Consider the following 21468-nt stretch of genomic DNA (forward strand, 5'->3'; position numbering starts at 1 on the left):
TGAAAATCCCAGCCACGGTGTATCAATTAGTCCAGCACCCATTTAATGCCTTTTTTCATCTTTTCATCAAAATAACTCCAAACATTTTGGCATGCATTTAAAAAAATAAAATCATCATGCACACTCACCATGCTAACATTTTTTTGGTTTTCCTTCACTCTCTCTATTTCTGGAGAATCTGCAATCGTAGTACACGTACTAAGCATCTTTTCTGCTTCACCTTTGTACTTTCTCTGTGGGATAATCAAATTCTGATTATAGATTAACTCAGCATCTGATCAAAGATACACACGTGAATCATCCTAACTTATCTGTACAGATTGTCAAAGGTTGTACAATTTTCCACTTTTAATTCAGTTTCCCTTTAATAAAATATTCTGTATTCCTCATCTAATCAACAGAATTCTTACTAGTTGTTACCTACCTGACTATAAATGTCCTTTATGTGTGCAGCATGCATCATTTCTGGTGTGTCCGTAATAGTTCCGTACATGCTTTGTCCCAAGTCAGATGCCTGCTTATATGTTGCCTATAATAAAATGCAATTGTAGTTGAGTAAACTAATGTGCAAAATCCATGATCGAAGAATCATCCCAAGCCACTCACCCACCGAATAGCAGGTCCCCCACCTTCCATTCTCACCATGCCACCACCCACTCCTCCCCTTTCCAGCACTTTCTTCCATCCTAGTTCAGGACTTTGAATACTTTGGACTGCTTGGAATCCCTGAAGTGGCATGACTGGTGACGTGACTGGAAACAACTTCTAGTCGCAGCACTCCCGGGCCAGAGGTCCTTGGTACTGTGACAGGACTTCCTTCCAGGTGAGGAGTGGAGTCTCTCCCCCAATTAATTAACACTTGTTAAAGAACTGAGGACTAGCTGACATTAGTGGGGCATCTTCCTGGCACCCATTAATTTCTATCCATGCGGTTTGTTGTAAAGCAACCATAATCTCATTGAAAGGCAGAATTGGCTCAAGGACCTAAATGGACATACTTCGTAGGCCCATTTTGCGCACACTTCCAAAATACATCAACTGTTGTCACTGTTAGGAATATTTCATACCTATAAAATTATGAACTCTCATCAGCATCAACCTATATTTAGTTTGAACACGTTTAAAACAGAATTAAATCAGTATTTTGGTCACTTTCAGTTTCAAAAAATGTCACAACAAAATATTAAATGAAACAAAAAATCAAAACCAGGGGTGTAATGAAATTGGTATCAATTAAAAAAAAGACTGAATAGACTGTAATCAATACCTGACTGACAATTTTGGATGCTTTCTTGGCACGCTTGATGTCAAGAGTATCAGAACTCAGTTCCATCCCTTTGCCTTTGATTTGGACTTCAAGATCCTTTCTGTATTCTTTCTGGACCAATGAAAATTAATATCTGGTATTTATAACTTTTTTATAATCTTGAAACATAATGAGATGAAACTTTGCAAGCAATTTGTTGAATGATTATGATCAAGTGAATTTACCTCATTTAATATCTGAGATGCATTTTTTACTCTAATCATTTCTGGTGTATCTTCCAACAGCGCAAGCCCTTTTCCCTTTATCCCTTCTTCCCAATCCTTTCTATATTCTTTCTACAAAAAAAAACACGGACAGTTTGTTTAAGCCATCTTTTTAAAAATCAAAAGAGTGCAACATAATAACTATTAAACTATTTATTCAATTCTGTTACCAAGAGGGTGGTTCAATCAGAGATATTTTGAATTCAACTGAATCGTTTCAAAATCTACCTCATCCAATATCTGGGATGCATGTTTGACCCGAAGCATGTCAGGTGTATCTTCTACTAAAGTTGTTCCTTTTCCTTTTATGTTTTCTTCCCAGTCTTTTCTGTATTCTTTCTGAAAAGATTATCAAGCAAGTTTAACCCAGCTTTCATATTTATTTTAGGACACTGCATTTGAACTAAATTGCTTGAATTCTCCCAAGAATAAGTTCCATTTTCAGCCACACTTTTTAACCAAATCAACCGACTGATCTAAAATGTTGTAAATCAAAGCATATTAGGATCTATTGAAATTTCAGTCCCTGTCTGAAGTCCCGAGTCATCAGCAATAAGGCAAAACAAATGAGGCAATACTAGTATCATCAGTAGCAGTATGCACAGAAGGTACTGGCCCATGAAGGTATCATTTCCAACAACAAGGTAGGTGTTTATTTGCAGATGTAGAGGAAACCGTGATATTGACTATGGCAGGCAGAGTGCCTAACTTTGGGTTCTTGTAACAGGTCTACAAGTCGTTTTCCCCAGTTTCTCGGGAAGATAGACGTCCAGGAAAACTAACTCAGTGATTTTCAAATATCAATGCGAATATACCTATATCTTAGTCAGAATGATGCAATTAAATTGAAGCAATTCTATAGATTTAGAAGGCTGTAGCATCTTTTGGAACTGTTGTGCAGCATGTGAATGTAGCATCATGCTGTATATCCTGTCAAAAATTCAGTTTAAAAACCAAAGCAAGGAAATTGTACAGCCATTCCATATACTTTTTTTTAAAAACGATGAAACCTAATTTGTTTTTCTCCTTCACAGTATACTGTGTACATGTTTGCAAGCTTTTACTGTCATCCTGTAATGCTGGGAAATGAGACTGAATTGCAGATAACATTTTAGAGGCCACCTCAGCTTATGAGGAATGTACAATAGTTCTAAAGAAAACTCTAAAAAAGTACAACTTTCCCTGATTAAGAATTTCATGCAAAAGAAATTAGTGGAGGTTAAGCTAATAAAACACTGGATTTGTTCCAGCAGATCAGCTTACATCTGAACCACCTTATACAGTAATAACAAAGACCCCAAGCCAGTTAGAAACAAAGAATAGAATCATAGAATCCCTACAGTGCAGAGAGGGGCCATCTGGCAAATCCATCCTGCCCTAACTCTCCGAAAGAGAATCCCACCCAAGCCTGCATCCCCAGCCCTATCCCTGTAACCCTGCACATTTACCATGGCTAATCCACATAACCTAACAATAACAATAATGGTTTTATTTTATCCAGGATACCTGTGTTCAATAATGTAATGGGATAAAGTGTATCAAAATGTTCTTATCTTTAACATATGAACATAAGAAATAGGAATAGGAGTAGGCCATTGGGCTCCTTGAGCCTATTCCACCATTCATCAAGATCATTATCAATCTGACTGTGGCCTTAATGCCACATTGCTGCCTGCTCCCCCATAACCCTTGACACCCCTGCAGGTCAAAAATTTGTGACTCAGCTTTGAATATCTTTAATGACACATCTTTCACTGCTCGCTAGGAAAGAGAATTCCAAACACTAACAACTCCAAGATGAAGATGATGGGGTGGCATGGTGGCACAGTGGTTAGCACTGCTGCTTCACGGTGCCAGGGATCCGGGTTCGATTCCCAGCTTGGGTCACTTTGTGTGGAGCTTACATGTTATCCCCCGCGTCTATGTGGGTTTTCTCTGGGCGTTCTGAAACACGTGCTGGCTGGGTGCACTGATCTGAACTGCGGCGATTAGGGGAATTTCACAGTAGCTTCATTGCAAAGTTAATGTATATCTTACTTGTGATTAATAAATAAATCAACTTCAACGATCAAGTTCTTCCAAATCCCCATCTTAAATGAGAGTTACTTATACTTTTAAGCTGGGCCCCCTAGATCTAAGTTCTCACAGGAGAAGAAACTTCCTTCCAGCATCCATCCTGTCAAAGCCCCTTAAGAATCTTACTATGTTTCAATAAGATTACACTGCATTCTTCCAATCTCCAGTGAGCACAGAGCCAAGCTGCTCAACCTTGCTTCACAAGACAAACTCCCTCATCCCACGAATGAGCAGGGCGAACCTTCTCTCAATTGCTTCCAATGCATGTCCTTCCTTAAGTAAGGATGACCAAAACTGCATGCACTACTTGCAATGTGATTTCATCAATTCCCTGTCCAGTTGCAAGAAGACTTCCCTACTTTCATATTCCATCCCCCATGCATTAAGGGCCAATATTCTGTTTGCCTTCCTAATTGCTTGCTTTAGCTGCTCTCTGGTTTTTATGTACAAAGGGCACTGCATTATGTAGTCTCTCCATTTGAAGAGTAGACTGCTTTTCTATTCTTCTAGCCAAGGCGGACAGTCTCATATTTTACACATTACACTCCATCTGCCAAATTTTTGACTGTTCACTTAACCTATCTATATCACGTTCACATTCCACGTCTGATGGTGCTACTAGGGACCGTCTCACAATTCCTGAGGTAGCTGTTCATTCTATAACGCCCTGGGGCACTAACGGTTAGTTACTGACAGCCAAGAATTGCAGCTGGGGTGCCACAAGTGTCTAGGACAGTGTTGCCCATCTTTTGAACCTGTTATCAAGATTCCCGACTGTGCCAACAAAATTCCGGCCATCATTTCCAAACCCATTATGAAAACAGAATATCTATGGTTTGTTACTTAACTTTTTTCTTAGCAATAACATTTTCCTTTAAAGTTACATTTTGTTTTGAAGATTAATTCAATCCTCAAAGAGTATGACATGTATTCTAGATTAATTCTAGACTTCGTTTTGGAGAAGCCAATTTCTGATCTTGGACTCAAGCTTGGCTATACCAGTCTTTTTTCCAGGCCACTAGTGCCTCACATAGTGAGGGCAGAGGAAAATTACAGCAGAGAGAACATAGTATCACTCAAAGGGCAACTCCTGCAGCCAACAAGGAAAAAACATAGAATCATGCACGTTTCTAACAAATTGTCAAGTTAATTCTGTTTATTAAAGACAGCGAAACAATTAGGCAATTTTTTTCAATAAGTGTATGTATTTCTGACCAAAAATTTTTGATGTAACTGTACAATATTTTCAATAGTTACAAGTTTTCAAATAGATCATACTGTATTCTACATCTATAGGTGGGAATTACACCTTGAATTGTATGCACCATAGTACAAAAGTGAGAGTTACCTCATTGAGAAGGCTGGTGGCATGTTTGGCATGCAAGTAACCTGGGGTCATATCAAGATCCACTGACACACTCCCTTTGATCCATTCATCAAAATCTTTTCTGTACTCTCTCTGTTGGTTGGTACAAGAGCACATATGTCAGAATTTTCACATTCACTAGGCATGATTGATGTTAAAGAAAACTAATACTTTCATTTTGTGAGCAGATAAATATTTGGCAATGACATAATGGTTTGAGATAATATTTGAGATTTATAGCAGCACAGAAATTTCCAGTATAGAGGAGGCCATTTGACCTATCATGTTTATGCGAACTGAAACAGCAATCATTCTTGGCTCGCTAACCTACTTTCCTGTAAGTTTGTCATCCTCAAATACCTGCCCAACTCTTAGAATTATTTATGGAATCAGCATGCATCACCTTTTCAAATAGAACATTCCAGGTCCCAACAAGTCAGTGGAAAAACACTTCATCTCCCTCTATGCCCCAGATCTTTCGCTAATGATTTTGAAGTTAAAACTCATGGTTATTAGCACACAAACCAGAAGCAATAACTTTCCTTTATCTACTTCTCATTCTCTTGAGGACCTCTACTTAGGCTCAGTGGTTAGCACTGCTGCCTCACAGCACCAAGCACCAAAGTTCGATTCCTGGCTTGGGTCACTATCTGTGTCCATTCTGTACATTCTCCCCGCATGGGATTCCTCCGGGTGCTCCAGTTTCCTCCCACAATCCGAAAGTTGTGCTGGTTAGGTGCATCGGCCATACTAAATTCACCCTCAGTATACCCAAACAGGTACCGGAATGTGGTGACTATGGGGTTTTCACAGTAATTTCACTGCAATGTTAATCTCAGCCTACATCTGACACTAATAATAAAAAACTCCTGATGGTCTCTCTCCTAACTTTTCCAACCAGCTCACGTAACCAAAGTCCTTCCCCCCCAAGTACCATCTTATGCCAAAGTTTATAGCTGAGAATATTTAGCTTTATTAATGCATACTGCTCAGTGAGATTATCTTAATGATTAAAAAAGTTACAATGTGGAGATGCCAGCGTTAAACTGGAGTGGGCACAGTAAGAAGTCTCACAACACAGGTTAAAGTCCAACATTTATTTGGTAACACAAGCTTTTAGAGCACTGCTCCTTCATCAGCTGATGAAGAAGCGGTGCTCGAAAGTTTGTGCTACCAAATAAACCTGTTGGACTTTAACCTGGTGTTTTGAGGCTTCTTACTGCAGGAAAGTTAGAGCACAGAAGGAGGCCATTCAGTTCACCACCTGTTCATGACGAGGCCTTGTTTCATCATAGGTACAAAAGCATAAATGGTATTTCAAAAAGAGTTTCAAACAAGTAATCAAAAATCCATTTCTTTACCTCACTCTGGATGTGTTGTGCCTGTTTTGCTACTTCATAACTTGGAGTCTCAGTAAATTCCAGCATTGATTTCCCTTTATTTTTCTCATATTCCTCTCTATATTTGATCTGCAATATGCAAGAAAATCCAGGAGAATTGTCTGACAGAAACATAATGTTTTCTGGATTTTTGATTTACTTGAATATATAACTTATAATACCTGACTCTGAATTATTGCATTCTCCTTATGATGAAGCTGTTCTGAAGTATCTAGTGCCAAATGGTAATGACCTTTGCTTTTTTCAAACTCCTTCTTGTACTCATGCTTCAAACAAAATCACAAAAATGCCAAATTTAGTATATTTACTACAATTTGTAGGTTAATTCACAAGATGCTGAAGTCAAAAACATTCAGAGAATGATTCTCCAATCTTATCAGATGGTTAGTGGGCATCCTACTGAAAGGGGTGAAGTCAGCCAAAAACCAAAGAGGGCAGCAACCCAATAATTATGCAAACCCGTTAATTTTAATGTCATTAGCAGGTTTGACAGATTATTCATCAGCCTCCCAACATTCACCTGGCCGCCTGTAGGAACAGCACCAGGTGGGCTTTACATGGGTTACCCACAAGTGAGGACATAGCATGCTGAACCCTGAGGATGCAAGAGAGCACCACCAACCCCTTAGAAAAGAGGAGCATCCTCCCCCTCCACCACTCAAATTGCAAGCCACCGCCCACCGTCCCCCCTCCCACTCCCCCACATACCGTGCAGGCATGAGGCTGACCCCCATCCCCACTCCCCCATTCTCTCCACCACCTCCCCTTCCCCACACCTCCCCACTCAGAAGTCATCTTCAGGTCTTCCAGGGAGAGTGGTGAGGTCAACCCCTTGCCCCAGCCCATGTCCATCCAACACCCAGGACCCTGAGCTTCTTTTGAACTTATTCATTTGTGTCACAAGCAGGCTTACATTAACACTGCAATGATGTTACTCTGAAAGGGATGCCTCCTCTGCAGCCTGGCAACAGCAGAGAGACAAATGACCACTGGACTGAATTCCTTGAGGCCCAAGGCACCAGGCCAGCGTGTCAGTACCAGAGGGCTGTGCATTCTTCACACTGCCAAGGTGTGTGTGGTCTGAAGGTTGGCTGAATAGGAGTTATGAGGGAGATAGGGGCCTGACTTTTATTTATTGAGGGGGGGCAGGGGGCAAGAGAGAGAGAAAGCTGCCCCCTCATTGGTGAGCATTTGATGATGCTTTCCTGGTCAGTGAGGGAGCAGTCCTATCTCTGAGCACTGAGATTGAGCCACCCTTTAAAAATGGTCTTGGGATGACACAGGTGGCCAGTAGGTTGCTCAAAATGAGTTTATTAGCATTTTGTGGTTTGGTGAATCCCACCTGAAAGACACTGCAAGCCCCAGCGAGAAACATTCCTGTTTTCCCTCCGGCATAGGCACTTTGCCTCAAAATGGGAGAATCAGGCCCTTAGTGCTGGCAGCTGCCATTAAATTAGTTCTGTTAACAGTTTCTTTTCTTTCAAAAATATCTAAAATACTTTGCATAGAACAGCCCCAATCTAGCAGATGGCTGCAATCAGTGGTTTGATGCCTAGAGGCCTCTACATGTTGGATCAGCAGTCTCAGCCATGACGTCATGGGCAAGCAAAAGGAGCTGACAAACACTTCCACTGGGGATAAAGAAAAAAAATAGAGGACTGCAAAATAAACCAAGAGACTGAAGTTAACTCTTACTGCATCTCACAGTGCACAGTTTCAGGGTTACATTGACAGTTCATGAAGGAGCTGATCACTCCTCCTCTCCACAGGGAGAGTTCAGCAGTGTTAATTTAGGAAATTGCATTTGCAGATTTTGCCAGCTGCAGGATAGTTCTAGGCAAATCTGTTGCTCTGCTTTGCAAATACAAGAACCTTCAAATGATAATGTTGTCGACTATGATCAAATTCGTACATAGTACATAGTCCTCATACTATGGCCAATTGTAACTCATGGACGCAAAGAATACATGTCTGGGATTTTGATAAAATTTCTAATATCGGGTTTCAGAACTAACTTAGAGAATGTCAGTCCAATTTGAAAAAGAGATGCAGGTTTTGGAGAACAGAATATTTCTGCACACAACACTAATTGGACACGCATGTCTACTTTGCTCTCCCAAGTGCATAAACGGTATGCTATGCTGTCTTCCACCACCCGAGTACGTAACTAGACACGATTTTCAACAAATATAAAGAATTCCAAAACAGAACTCACATCACTTTGCAACTTGCTGGCTGCCAGTACATGCTCCAGGTGCAACAAATTGGGCAAATCTGATGCAGGCTGATCCATTTTATGACGATCAGTCTTGTATTTTACCTGAAAAATAGAAGTAAAGCTCAAACACAAAAAGGAAACTTTGGATCTGGTTTCTTTACAGATGCTGTCTGTCACAGAAATAAATGCAATAATAAAGTTAAACCCTTTAAATTAAAAGAGAAAGAGCAAAATATTGCAGATGATGGACACTGAAATCAAACAGAACATCCAGACAACATCTTCAACAGACCAGTCAGTATCAATACAAAGGGAAAAGTAACATCAGTCCTTCAGGTTGATGACCGTAGGAAAAGGGTCTGACACATATAGTGTTAACATGGGACTGAGTACAGTATCACATGCATAGTGATGTAAAAGAACACATGATCCACCTTTTCGGAGTCAGTCCAGTGTTGTACAGAGCTGTGTGCGCAAGCAAGCATGGAGGAAGCTCCTAACTTGAACCCTTTACCATATATTTGCACATAGTTCCTGTAGCTCATAGATACATACAATTAACCTAACCAAGACTCCAAAGACTTCATTAAGAACTACCAAATGGTATTTAACACCCTACAACAATGACCTTTTATCTGATGAAAGGTCTTCAATTAAAAATGTGCTAGAAGGATAGCGCTGATGCATTGCATCTGGAGAATGAAAAATTCAGTTACCTTTTCACATGGTGATGCTTCACCACATCTAACGATTTGTTAATTTATTAAAATAAACTAATCTTTTCTATTGTCAGATGCCAATTTCCAATTTTCTGATTTTATTTTAGGTTTCCAATTTTCTTCCCTTGATCTAAGATTTTATTTTAGAAACATAATAAAATGCGTGCATTTTTAGTAACTGAATCGGTCCAACAAATCAACAACAAATAATTGATCTGTGGCATTTATAATCCTGACAATGCAGCTGAATGGAAATTCCTGTCAAAACAGTTGAAGAAAGCAACGCTAATGACAGCTGTGAGCCTGGATGTTTTCAGAAATCTGTCACACGGCAGGAGCAAATGAAGATCAAGTTACTGTGGCAATATACTATTCTCAAAGCTGCTGTTAATTGACATTCGAGAGACATTTGTCGATTCAACAAAGAACCATTATCGTAGGTTTCTGGTACACCCACCTCAGGAAATGGATCCTTGTGGGACCGGCTGTATCAATGAACTTTAGAGGGAGCCCTTGAGCGCTTGTTTAAAAAAAATCTGATTTTTATTCACTTGGATTTTTAGTTGATCGGAAAAGAATTTCTGACAATAATGGTTACAGCTCCTAGCTGGACATGGAAGCCCTAACTAGACAATGGCCAGCGGCATCAATAAGAAACGATTCACTATCTGGAACCAGACAGTAACTGCGTTTCCAGAAACTTCACAAAACTCCAGGCGCCCGAATAGTCTCACATTCAATTCAGTAACGAGCCAAAGAAACAATTTGCCAAAAAAAGGGCAAATATGCAAGTTGCCAAATTTTGTCCTGCAGAAAGGAAAGTGAGCAATTATTCTGAATAAATCCTGCTTACATCACTTGCAAGAACAGACGCAACTTGCAACTGTTTGAAGGAAGCACTCTCCTGGGGATTGAAGTGATGCCTCTTTCCCTTAACCTCTTTATTAAATTTGTCTTTGTAGTTAACCTAGAACAAAACAAATTACACATAATCAGATAGAATCAAGGTGCAAATTTTACAGCGTTCTGATCAAATCTAACTTTGCAAAAAAAGAAACAATATCTCATCTTCATTCAAAAGATCCCTGAGGAGTACATACATACAAACACCTTGTTCTCTGCGGCTTACCAAAATCAGTTCATGCTAGTCACTGGGCGAAATCCTTTGGACTTGGTTCCTGCTAGAACAGCAGGACCATTATCAGCTCAGGAACCGGGTTTATTAAATGGGTTTGCTTAACTGTAACTCCTTAACTCTGCCATGACAGTAGCACCCGCGATTGGTTCACTTAACAAACTAGAGAGGACAAGAAAGATGACAGGTCTATTCTGTCAAGAAAAAAATTAGTTCTAATTAAAAAGAGATCACAAGATAGATAAGAATGTTTCACCGGCATTTGGATTTTTGAGGTTGCAGCATTAGAGAGGAGACCTCGGAAAGGTGCTTCCCGGATTTCATTCTGACCTTGTGCTCACAATACAGAGGATCGACAGAGAGTTGAGATCTCTCCAATCAAGCATGTGTGCCTAGAACTGCCTGCAGGAAGTCAACAGCAGGAGTATGATTACTCCACTCTGGAGAAAGCAAGTATACCCAGAGAATCCAGAATCATGGGACAGCAGGAAAGACATGTGCAACAAACTCCAGACACTCACCTTGATTTAAGGTCGAGGTCAAAAATCGAAAGTTTGAGAGCTACAGTTCCAAGTAAGCCTCAGATTTCAAGGAATTACTGGCTGGAAAATGACTATTCATGCACAGTTTATCCATTTTTGGATGGGCCAGCACATGCGTGGAAGAAAAAGAGAACTGAAAGAGTGCCTTTTTAGAGAGCAGGTGTCTCAGGAAACAGGACATGGGGTGGGGAAGGGAGACGATTCCAAACACAGAAGTGGGATAAAAAGAGGTCCCAGAAGACAGTCCCAGGTTAGGGAAAAAGTCCTGGAGGTGAATTGTAGTTGAAGCTCCCTCATGAGGGCAACATGTGAGAAAGGATTCCCAGTCAACTTTCATGGAATCCTGCAGTGCAGGAAGAGACCGTTCAGCCCATCGAGTCTGCACCAACCACAATCCCACCCAGGCCCCATCTCCATATCCCTACATATTTACCCACTAATCCCTCTAACCTATGCATCCCGGGACACTAGGGGTCAATTTAGAATAGCCAATCAACCTAACCCACACTTTTTTTTGGGCTGTGGGAGGAAACTGGAGGAAACCCATGCAGACACAGGGAGAATGTGCAAACTCCACACAGACAGTGACCTGAGGCATGTATCAAACCCAGATCCCTGGAGCTGTGAAGCAGCAGTACAAACCAGTGTGCTACCGTACCGTGGATGTTGAGATTAACACAACTTCATGTGAACTTGATTGGCTCACGGCATGACAAGCATCTGGGTGGCTTGCTGAGAAATCTACAGAATCTGCTTTATTTGCATCATTCATTTACTTTATAGAGTGTGACGTGGATGTCCACAGTTCACCAGTTCGTTCATATATATCGCATACTTAGCCTGAATATTAGAATATAGAACAGATATGGTAAATTGTTTTACCTTTCCAAGTTGTACGTGTCTGTAAACGGATAGCTGGGTTGAAAGGAATAGTGAGAGTTTGAATCGAATTCTGGTGTTTTTTTGAGATCTTTTTATTTGCCTGCTGTAATATTGTTCATTTTTCCTTGTTTATAAAGGTTTTATTCTTTAAATTAAAGTTCATTATAAACTCCTGTGATTTTGTTCAATAACTTTCCTCACTGTTTTTAAAAGTTAGGATCTATCAAGCCAGCTTTCCCTCTGAGATCTGACTTCTCAGTAATATTCATGCCTCTCTCTCCCTCCTGTCATACACATCCCCAACTGAGCAGTCAGCACTCTCACCTCACTGCTTTCTTTCCTTACAGAAGAGAGCACACAACTTAGAGAGCGGCAGAGACCCTGGAAGGGGTTTTTCCCCCAGTGACAGGCAGTTTGACAGCTACTGACAATTAAAGCTCGTCTAATCCACTGGAAAGAGGCTTTGTTCCAGGAGGCTGCAGATGTCAGCAGCCACCTGCTGAGAGAACCTGAGCCTCTAGAGACACCATTGCGCAGACAAGTCGAGAGAGCCGATCTTCTGCCTGTAGGCTACATTCGGAGCATGCCTCCTTCCACCAAGATCTTAGTGCTTGTTCGTTCCATCCTGTGGAGGAGCATGTGACTGACAAGGCGGCTGCTGGTGCTGCACTGCTGCTCGTGGTGGTGAGGTTTCTGCTTTTAACCGTCCACCTAAGTGCAAGCTGGCGCTGCATAACCTATTCCCATGCTGTGGTGAAGGCAATCAAGCAGAGAAGTGCAACTGAAGTAAATGAAACGCTAGATTGGTGAAGTGCCTCCAACAAGTTGGCAATGACCTATCAAGGAGTGATGACACTCTTGGCGAGAAGTGCTTTACATAGCAATCTCTCAGTCGCCATGACTGGAACTCTTCACCTAACTGATCAAAGCCTGCTCATCCTCTCAGGTTCACAGAAGAAGCTGTTCCCACTGGGCACTGATCTTTAAAATCTCTTTTTCCAAGCTACTGTCTGAATACTGGAAATTAGTCCATAAATTGCCTTTTTATTCCCACTGTTTCACAATCAATATACTTTCCCTTAATGGCACATGCATGAACAAGAACTGATAAAGTTGTTGTTTTGAGCCAATGTGCACTTTAGGGCACTACACATGTAGAATTCCATCAATAACCGGTATTCTGTTTAAGTAAATTAATCCAAATTGTCACAACATGTCTTTTTCCCTTAAATATGCTGCCTGACCCACCAAGTGTTTTATGTTTCTATTTTACTTTACCAAACTACTGCCTCCAAAAATTCTTCCTTAAAAATCCTGTACATTTATTAATCTTAATGACTATAGAATCCTTACTGTGCAGACGGAGGTTATTTGGCCCAAGAGCCTGCACTGACAACAATCCCACCCAGGTCCTACCCCCATAGCCCCACATATTTATCCCCCAGTCCCCCTGACACTCAAAGCAATTTATCATGGCCAATTAACTTAACCCGCAAGAGTGTAGGAAGAAATCAAAATACCTGGAAGAAACCCACGCAAACATGGGGAGAACATGCAAACCCCACACAGACAGTGACCTGAGGCTGGAATCGAACCCAGGTCCCTGTCACTGTGAGGAAGCAATGCCAACCATTGTGCAACCCAGATTTAGTGAAGATTGTATTTATTTCAATTAGAAAGTGTGCTGAATCACATGCCAGAATTGGGAAAGCCAACCATTTTAAAATTTAGAAATTAATTGTGATAGCTATTGCATATTGTGATCTGTACATCCAGAAATCAGGTCAGGCTTTCACTGTTAATATAATAAACCTCGAGTTAAACAATATTTAAATACTTAACCATCTTGTTTACTTTTTAAACTTCAAGATTCTTCCTGGGTTTTTTTAAATTTAAGCAGAATGAAACCACACGCTATAATCACTTAGGTAACCACAATTTGGAATGTCAATAGATTCGGTACTCCTAAATCTGACTAATTCCAACACAAAACAAAGTGAGTGATTAACAAAACAATCTTGTCAATTCGAAGGCCTTACTTGGCTAATGATTTTGGAAACCTCCTTTGCATGTTCAATGTCTGGTCTATCAATGATCGATGTTTTCACAGACGCTGTTGCTGCTCTGGCTTGGTTTTTATACAAAACCTGAAAAGATATATGCAGTTCAATTAATAATACATCTAAGATGCAAATGTGTGCTTCTGTGAAATTGGAATCTCTTCATTTGTTCACCAGCAGAAATCAATAATGACATTTAGTCATCTCAGCAATAATCAGTTTGTCCACAAATAGAAAGTGCACAATTACTTGGGATTAGATTTCCTTGACTCTACAATTCGTGTAAGATGAATGGACATGAATGATTGCTTGGCACTAAACTAATTTTGTAACAATGATGAATAATTTTCACTAAGCATTGGTGCTTCAATGTGAACATCTATCATAATACACTGTCCAATCTAATTTCCACGTAGAAATAGAATTGGCCTAAGGTTGCATTGCAGCTTGTGACCATATGACACTTCACAGAAACAACCAGTTTCTCAGTTGAATACATAAAGCTGTTCAGCAGTGGCAATCTGTTCTGAAGGTTTTCACTATACTGTACTGGCATATCATCATAAGTCGAAGGTGATAAAATATGGGAGAGTGAGGTTGCTAAAACTTTGATGCCAAATTAACAAGCAGTTCATGGCCTTGACAATCAAGTAATAAAACCACGATATTTTAATAATTAAATGCAGATGATTAGCAGTTGAAATCTACTGGCCGGAATTCTCCAGTCTCCTATGTTCCGTTACCGCTGCCAGCGAGCACAGAGAATTTGGCACTCAGCCACAGCTCCATTTACAGCAGCAGGACTGGAGAATCCCAGCTGTGAGTGAGGCAAGAGAATTCTGGCCACAATCATTGAAATGAGGTGGTAACCTCTACCCTATCTATCTGCTCAGGTGAACCTAAGCAGTGCCATGGAATCTTTCAATGAGGTGCAGAGAATTTTCCACGTTTGATTTATTATTGTCACGTGTATTAGTATACAGTGAAAAGTATTGTTTCTTGCGCGATATACAGATAAAGCATTCTGTTTATAGAGAAGGAAAGGACCGAGTGCAGAATGTAGTGTTACAATCATAGCCAAGTGTAGAGAAAGATCAACTTGGTGCAAGGTAAGTCCATTTAAAAGTCTGACAGCAGCAGGGAAGAAGCTGTTCTTGAGTCAGCTGGTACATGACCTCAGGCTAATATCCTGGCCTCAAACAATAAATTATGTGGTCATTTATTAATTTGTGGTTTATGATACCGTGCAGTAAACATTTTGTCGTTTTATAACAATGACTGCACTTCAAAATCGATACAAGGATTGTAAATTATTTAGGACTTCCTCCAGACACCGTGATATGCTATGTAAAAGCAAGGCTTTTTTCCTTGTTTATTTTCTAATGAATTAATAAATGCTAAGCAAAACACAGAATAAGCGTTACAAAAGACAAACTGATCTGTCTAATAAGCTTAATTGGAATAGGAATTACATATACTGGCAACACTCTTTATCAGCAACATAAGCTCCATCTTATTAGCTTCAGATGATATATAATTTATGCTTTTTCTCGCTAAGAAAGGTGATAGTGCTGCTGACGTCAATTGCACAAATTAATAAGTGGAGAATAAGAAATTCATGTCACATACATTACTGTCACATTTTAGAATTTGTGGCCGTTTTTAATGACCAGAAATAATCTATATAGAAGAGACATTTTTATGTCACAGCTGGAAAGCACATGTATTACAACAAGTTTACCAAAAAATGATAGAAGTTGTATAAAATGCTAAAAAGCTCACCTCAACAGTATATATAGATTGCAAATAATTAGCAATTCAATAATTTGTCATTATAACTGATTAAAAAGAATCTTCACCTCATCTCTTTCTAATTGCCAACATCCAAGAAAATAGAGTACCAGGCAGCTAAACAGAATGGGTAAGGGAAATTAACGAGCAGTAACCCACGCTCCCGGTGTTGGCTGCCAGCAATATTTAGCTGCCGGCTTTGGATTAGCCAGCAGTTCTTACGACATGGGAATTCTGCTGCCAGGGTCCTAAATTATGGGAAAGACCTAATGCTGCTTGGTTGAGTTGCTACCTATTTTCGTGTCATCAGTAAATTTAGCAATCATACATTTGGTTCTGTATCCAAGTCATTGATGTAAATTGTAGATAGTTGAGGCCACAGCGCTGATCCCTTTACCACTTGACACATCTCGCCAACCTGAAGATGACCCACTGATAATTTAAAATGGCCTTCCCTGTTAGCTAACGGATCGTCTATCAGCTAAGATGTCACATCCTACACCATGAGCTCTTATTTACTGGTCAAATCTTTGATCTGGCGCCTTGTTGAATGCCTTCTGGAAATCTTAGTACAGCTCATCCACAGGTTCCCCTTTATCCTTACAACAGATGTTAGGCTAACCAGCCTGTTTCTTCCGTTTTTGGTCTCCCTCCTTTCTCCAGAGAATCACATTCGCTGTTTTCCAATCTGATTGGACCTTTCTGGGATCTACAGAATTTTGGAACATTAAAACCACACATTGACTATTCAGCAGTCACTTCCTGTAAGACTCTAAAATGAACTCCATTAGGACCTGACAACTTGTTCTAATAATTTTCTTTGTATCCTTTTCCTGCTGAATTGTTTAAAGATCCCCCCATCCTTTCAGCTACGGACTCACAATTATTTCTGGCATGTTTTTTGTATCCTCTACTTTGAGGACAAATGCAAAATATCTGTTCAATTTGTCTGCCATTTCCCTATTTTCCATTAATACAAACCAGAGGACCAAAACTCTCATTACTTAAATACCTGCAAAATCTCAGACTATGTTTTTACATTTATATCTAGTTTTCTCTGGTATTTTAATTTCTCCCTCCTTGGTAATCTGCTGACCTATCAGTCATCAATGTGGCATAATATACTTTTGCATTCAATTTGATTCTATCCTTAACTTCCCTAGTGAGCCATGGATGGTGTGTCCTTCCCTCAGTGTCTTTCTTTTTCGCTGGAATGTATTTTTTCTGAATCTTCTGAAATATCTCCTTAAATGTCTGCAACTGCATCTCTATTTACCATTCTGTCTTCATGCCTTCATAATCACCCTTCTTTAACTTTAAAACACTAGCCTTAGATCCACTCCCCTCTCCCTTAAACGGAATGTAAAATTCCATCATATTCTGATCACTGCTACAGAGGGGTGCTTTCACTGAGGCCATTAATTAATCCTGTCTTGGTGCACACTACCAGATTTAGCATAGCTTGCTCTCTAGTTGACTCTAGAACATGCTGCTCTAAGAGACTGCCCCAAAAACACCATCACCGAAAGCCTCCATCCTCATTCGCGGTTGGGATTCTCTGGTCCTGCTGCAATGAATGGAGTTTTGGCTGGAATACCAAATTCTCCGTTCTCACTTGCAGTGGCAAAGACACAATTGGAGAATCCTGCCCTATGAATTCACCTTCCAGGCTACCTTTGCCAATCTGATTTGTGCAACTTGTATGTAGATTAAAATTACACATGATTTTCACTGAACCGTTCTTACAAGCCCCCATTACTTCTTCCTGTACATCCTGTCCTACAGTATGGTTACTGTTCAAGGGTCTATTAACCCATAAATGATTCCTTCCCTTTATTATTTCTGTCCTTTACCTATTGCTTACCTTTACCATTACCCAAACTGAATCTACATCTTGATCTCCAGAATTAAGATCAACTTTCCCTGTGTCATCCTTAATTCAGTAAGAAGTCTCACAACACCAGGTTAAAGTCCAACAGGTTTATTTGGTAGCACAAGCCACTAGCTTTTGGAACTCTGCCCCTTCATCAGGTGAGTGGGAGTTCTGTTCACAAACAGGGCATATAAAGACACAAACTCAATTTACAAAATTATTTTTGCAGATACAGCAAAATACCAATATTATGGCCAGGATTTTCCCAAAAAAATTCTATGTTCCCAATTTGCAGGAAAATGGGAGTAAATCCCACCATTTTTAGCATGATTTCCATCATGAATCTCCAACACTCTGTGCATCACAGAGTGCCCAAGTGGGATTCTGTCTGAGAAGTACTAGGCAGGGTCTATTCCCACCAGAGGGGCCAGCGGCATTGCGCTGAATGAGCCACCATGCATGTTCCAAACGGTCAGTGTGGAGATCTGCGCATGCACAGTGGCTCCCCCATTGCCAGCCTCCAGATCTTTGGCCAAATCCACAACACCGGCCCCCATTGCTGGCCTCATGGATCTCCCTGGGCCAGCTCCTATTTCCAGCAGCTGCTTATGTCCAGAAACTTAAACTGGGTGCCTCAGAGGCTACGACGCCCAGCGGGAATCCTGTGAAACAGCCGCCACCGATGTCTCCCAGCCGCTGTGCTGCTTTAGCAGACAGAATCATCCCCTTTGTGTGTGCGCACACAGCATTGGAGGAAACCCCAAGGCTGGTCATGTGATAGGTATTATTTTGGCTGTGTGCAATGTGGCCTCAGATCTGTACCAGTGGTATTCAGAGAAAACTCAAAATGAAAATCTTAAAATAGCTCAACAATCCACTCATGTCCTTCTTAACCACAAATTTTTGCAAAACAAACACGCTCATTCGAAATAAACAAAAGAAATTCATTAAAAACAAGTTTGAGTACTGTTCAAAAATTCCTTACATTGCTAACCAACTTGGTTGTTTGTGATGCTTTTTTGATGTCTGGTCTATCGATAATTTCCGTGTAACTGTGTATGCCTTGAGCATCTTTCTTGTACAATACCTATTCAGAAAAAGAAAACAATTATCCATTTTATTTACACCAAAAGCGCAGAATCATTGAGTTGTTACAGTACAGAAGGACTATTCAGCCTATCGTGCTTGCACCAGTTCTCCAAATGAGTGATTCACTATGTGCCATTTTCCTGCACGTTCTTCCTTGTCAACTTCAGTCTAATTCTCTTTTAAAAGCCTTTATTGACCTGTCTCCACCATGCTCTCAGGCTGTGTATGCTAGACCTTAACCACTTGTTTCTTCTAATATCTTCCTTTGCCAAATAATTTAAAACTTTGCCCTCTCCTTCTTGATTATTTCATGAGCGAGAACAATTTCTCTCTATATATTCTATCCAGGCCCCTCATGATTTTGAATACCTTTGTAAATCTCCTCTCTGTCTTTTCTTCTCTAAGGAATACAGTTTTAACTTCTTCAAACTATTTTCATAACTGAAGTTTCTCATCCCTGGTACTAATCTTATGAGTCTTTTCTGCTCTCTCTCCAATGCCTTCACATTCTTCCTCAAGTGCTGTATCCAGAACTAGACGCAATACTCCAGCTGAGGCTGAACTAGTGTCTCAGACAACTTCAACATAATCTTCATGTACTTGTGCTCTTTTCCTCTATTAATAAAGCCTAAAATGCTGTAGATTTTATTATTGTGCTTTCAGCCTGCCACTGAGTGACTTATGCATGTATATACAACCAGCTCCTTCTACTCCTGCATCTCCTTCACAATTACACCATTTATTAATTTGATCTCGAATTATTGTTTCTAGAAGTTTTCACACAGTGTTAAACAAAACAGGTCTGTAGTTGCTGAGCTTTTGAAAAAGGGTATGATGTTTGCAATTCTCCAGTTCTCTGGCACCAGCCAAGTCTAAGGAAGACTGAAACATTATGGCCAGTCTTTCCAATATCTCTTCCTGATCAATTTAAAATCCTTCTTGTATCTGAATTACCTTATCTTACACCATGGCCTGGGTAACATACAAAGAACTATACAGCACAGGAACAGACCCTTCTGCCCACCAAATCTATGCTGATACAAATGACTCTCTAATCTAATATTTTCTTGCCTCTACTTAGTCCATATACCTCTATTCCCTGCCTTTTCATGTATCTATCCAAAAGCTCTTGAATGTTGTTGTAGAATCTGCTTTCATCACCTCCTTCAGCAGTGTACTCCAGGCATTCACCACCCTGTGTGAAAAACTTGCCCCTAACATCTCTTTTAAAATTTTCCCCTCACACTCAAACCTATGCTCCCGCGTAATTGACCCTTCAACCCTGGGAAAAAGACTCTATCTACTCTATTCAAGCCTGTCATAATCTTGTAAACCTACATCAGGTCCTCCCTCATCCTCCAACGCGCCAATAAGAACAATCCAAGTTTGTTCAACCTTTCTTCATAGTCCATATCCTCCAAACCAGGCAACATTCTGGTAAATCTCTTCTGCACCCTTTCCAAAGCATCAACATCCTTCCGGTAGCATGGCAATCAGAATTGCACACAATACTCCAAATGTGACCTAACCAAAATCTTATACAGCAGCAACATGATTGCCCAATTCCTATACTCAACTAAAGGTCTCCAGCCAATTTATATCTTGCTGTATCCTCTAACAATCCTCTTCACTATCCACCACTCCCCCAATTTTTGTATCATTTGCAAATTTACTAATCAGACCACCTACATTTTCCTCCAAATCATTTGATATATATTACAAACAAGAGGCCCCAGCACTGATCCTTGTAGAACACTGCTTGTCACTGATCTCCAGTTTGAAAAGTTCCCTTCCACTGCTACTATCTGTTTCTAGTTTTGTATCCACCTTACCAGCTCAGCTCAGATCCGATATGGCTTCACCTTCTGTATCAGCCTGCCATGATAAACATTTATTAAAGTCCACGTATATAACATCCACTACCCTGCCCTGTCAATTTTTCTTGTCACTTCTCAAAGAACTCAATCACATTTGAGAGACACGATCTCCCCTTCACAAAACCATGCTGCCAATCGCTAATAAGACCGTGCCCCTGAGAATTTTCTCCAATAATTTCCCCACCACTTATGTAAGGCTCATAGGCCTGTAATTTCCAGAATTGTCTCTTCTGCCCTTCTTAAACAGAGGAACAATGTTAGCTACTCTCCAATCCTCTGGCACCTCACTCCTGGCTAAATTGCACAAAATACTCCAAATGCGACCTAACCAAAGTCTTATGCAGCTGCAACATGATTTTCCAATTCCTATACTCAACTAAAGGTCTCCAGCCAATTTATATCCTGCTGTATTGTCTGACAATCCTCCTCACTACCTGCCACTCCCCCAATTTTTGTATCATCTGCAAATTTACTAATCAGACCACCTACATTTTCCTCCAAATCATTTGACATATATTATAAACAAGAGACCCCAGCACTGATCCTTGCAGAACACCGCTTGTCACTGATCTCCAGTTTCAAAAATTCCTTTCCGCTGCTATGTTCGATCAATTATCCTTGGAGCTCTGAAGAAACAATTTTTAAAGGTCCATGGAAAACAAGTATAAAGTACAAGCCACCGCTCTTGCAGTTCGTCACTTATGGAGGAAAATATACTGTATCTGACTGCAGCCCAATAGGGTCTCAGGTTCCTGTCTACAATTTATATGACCTTCCATTCATGAATAATCAAGAAATTCCAAAGGATCTAAAAAACCTGTAGCAAATTATGTTCCCACCCCCTCGTTTCCACCTCCCCATGCACCCCCCCACCTCTCCCCCTCCGCCCCCCCCACTCGTTTCCATATCC

At 40.4% G+C, this 21468-nt stretch overlaps 2 protein-coding genes across 7 annotated transcripts in view; both read right to left on the reverse strand.

The window, feature by feature from the left end:
- The window catches only part of nebl (nebulette), a 251171-nt gene that overhangs the window by 38202 nt on the left and 191501 nt on the right, over nucleotides 1-21468 (reverse strand). The gene's annotated exons all lie outside the window — the stretch shown is intronic.
- Nucleotides 1-21468, reverse strand: part of LOC145357574 (uncharacterized) — a 69995-nt gene that overhangs the window by 8891 nt on the left and 39636 nt on the right. For 4 of the 5 annotated variants that reach the window (XM_080211083.1, XM_080211069.1, XM_080211076.1 and 1 more), the window contains 13 exons: nucleotides 18578-18679; nucleotides 13908-14015; nucleotides 11869-11901; nucleotides 10163-10276; nucleotides 8588-8692; nucleotides 6534-6638; nucleotides 6334-6441; nucleotides 4955-5065; nucleotides 1759-1869; nucleotides 1492-1602; nucleotides 1268-1378; nucleotides 425-529; nucleotides 129-233 (listed from right to left, as the gene is read on the reverse strand). In XM_080211083.1, coding sequence (XP_080067209.1) covers nucleotides 129-233; nucleotides 425-529; nucleotides 1268-1378; nucleotides 1492-1602; nucleotides 1759-1869; nucleotides 4955-5065; nucleotides 6334-6441; nucleotides 6534-6638; nucleotides 8588-8692; nucleotides 10163-10276; nucleotides 11869-11901; nucleotides 13908-14015; nucleotides 18578-18679 — 1329 coding nt within the window. The remainder of the gene's footprint in view (nucleotides 1-128; nucleotides 234-424; nucleotides 530-1267; nucleotides 1379-1491; nucleotides 1603-1758; nucleotides 1870-4954; nucleotides 5066-6333; nucleotides 6442-6533; nucleotides 6639-8587; nucleotides 8693-10162; nucleotides 10277-11868; nucleotides 11902-13907; nucleotides 14016-18577; nucleotides 18680-21468) is intronic. The other variant, XM_080211061.1, reaches the window with a different exon arrangement.

Source organism: Carcharhinus amblyrhynchos, chromosome 2, assembly GCF_965287045.1.
Source record: "Carcharhinus amblyrhynchos chromosome 2, sCarAmb.v2.hapA, whole genome shotgun sequence".
NCBI classification, from domain to species: Eukaryota; Metazoa; Chordata; class Chondrichthyes; order Carcharhiniformes; family Carcharhinidae; genus Carcharhinus; species Carcharhinus amblyrhynchos.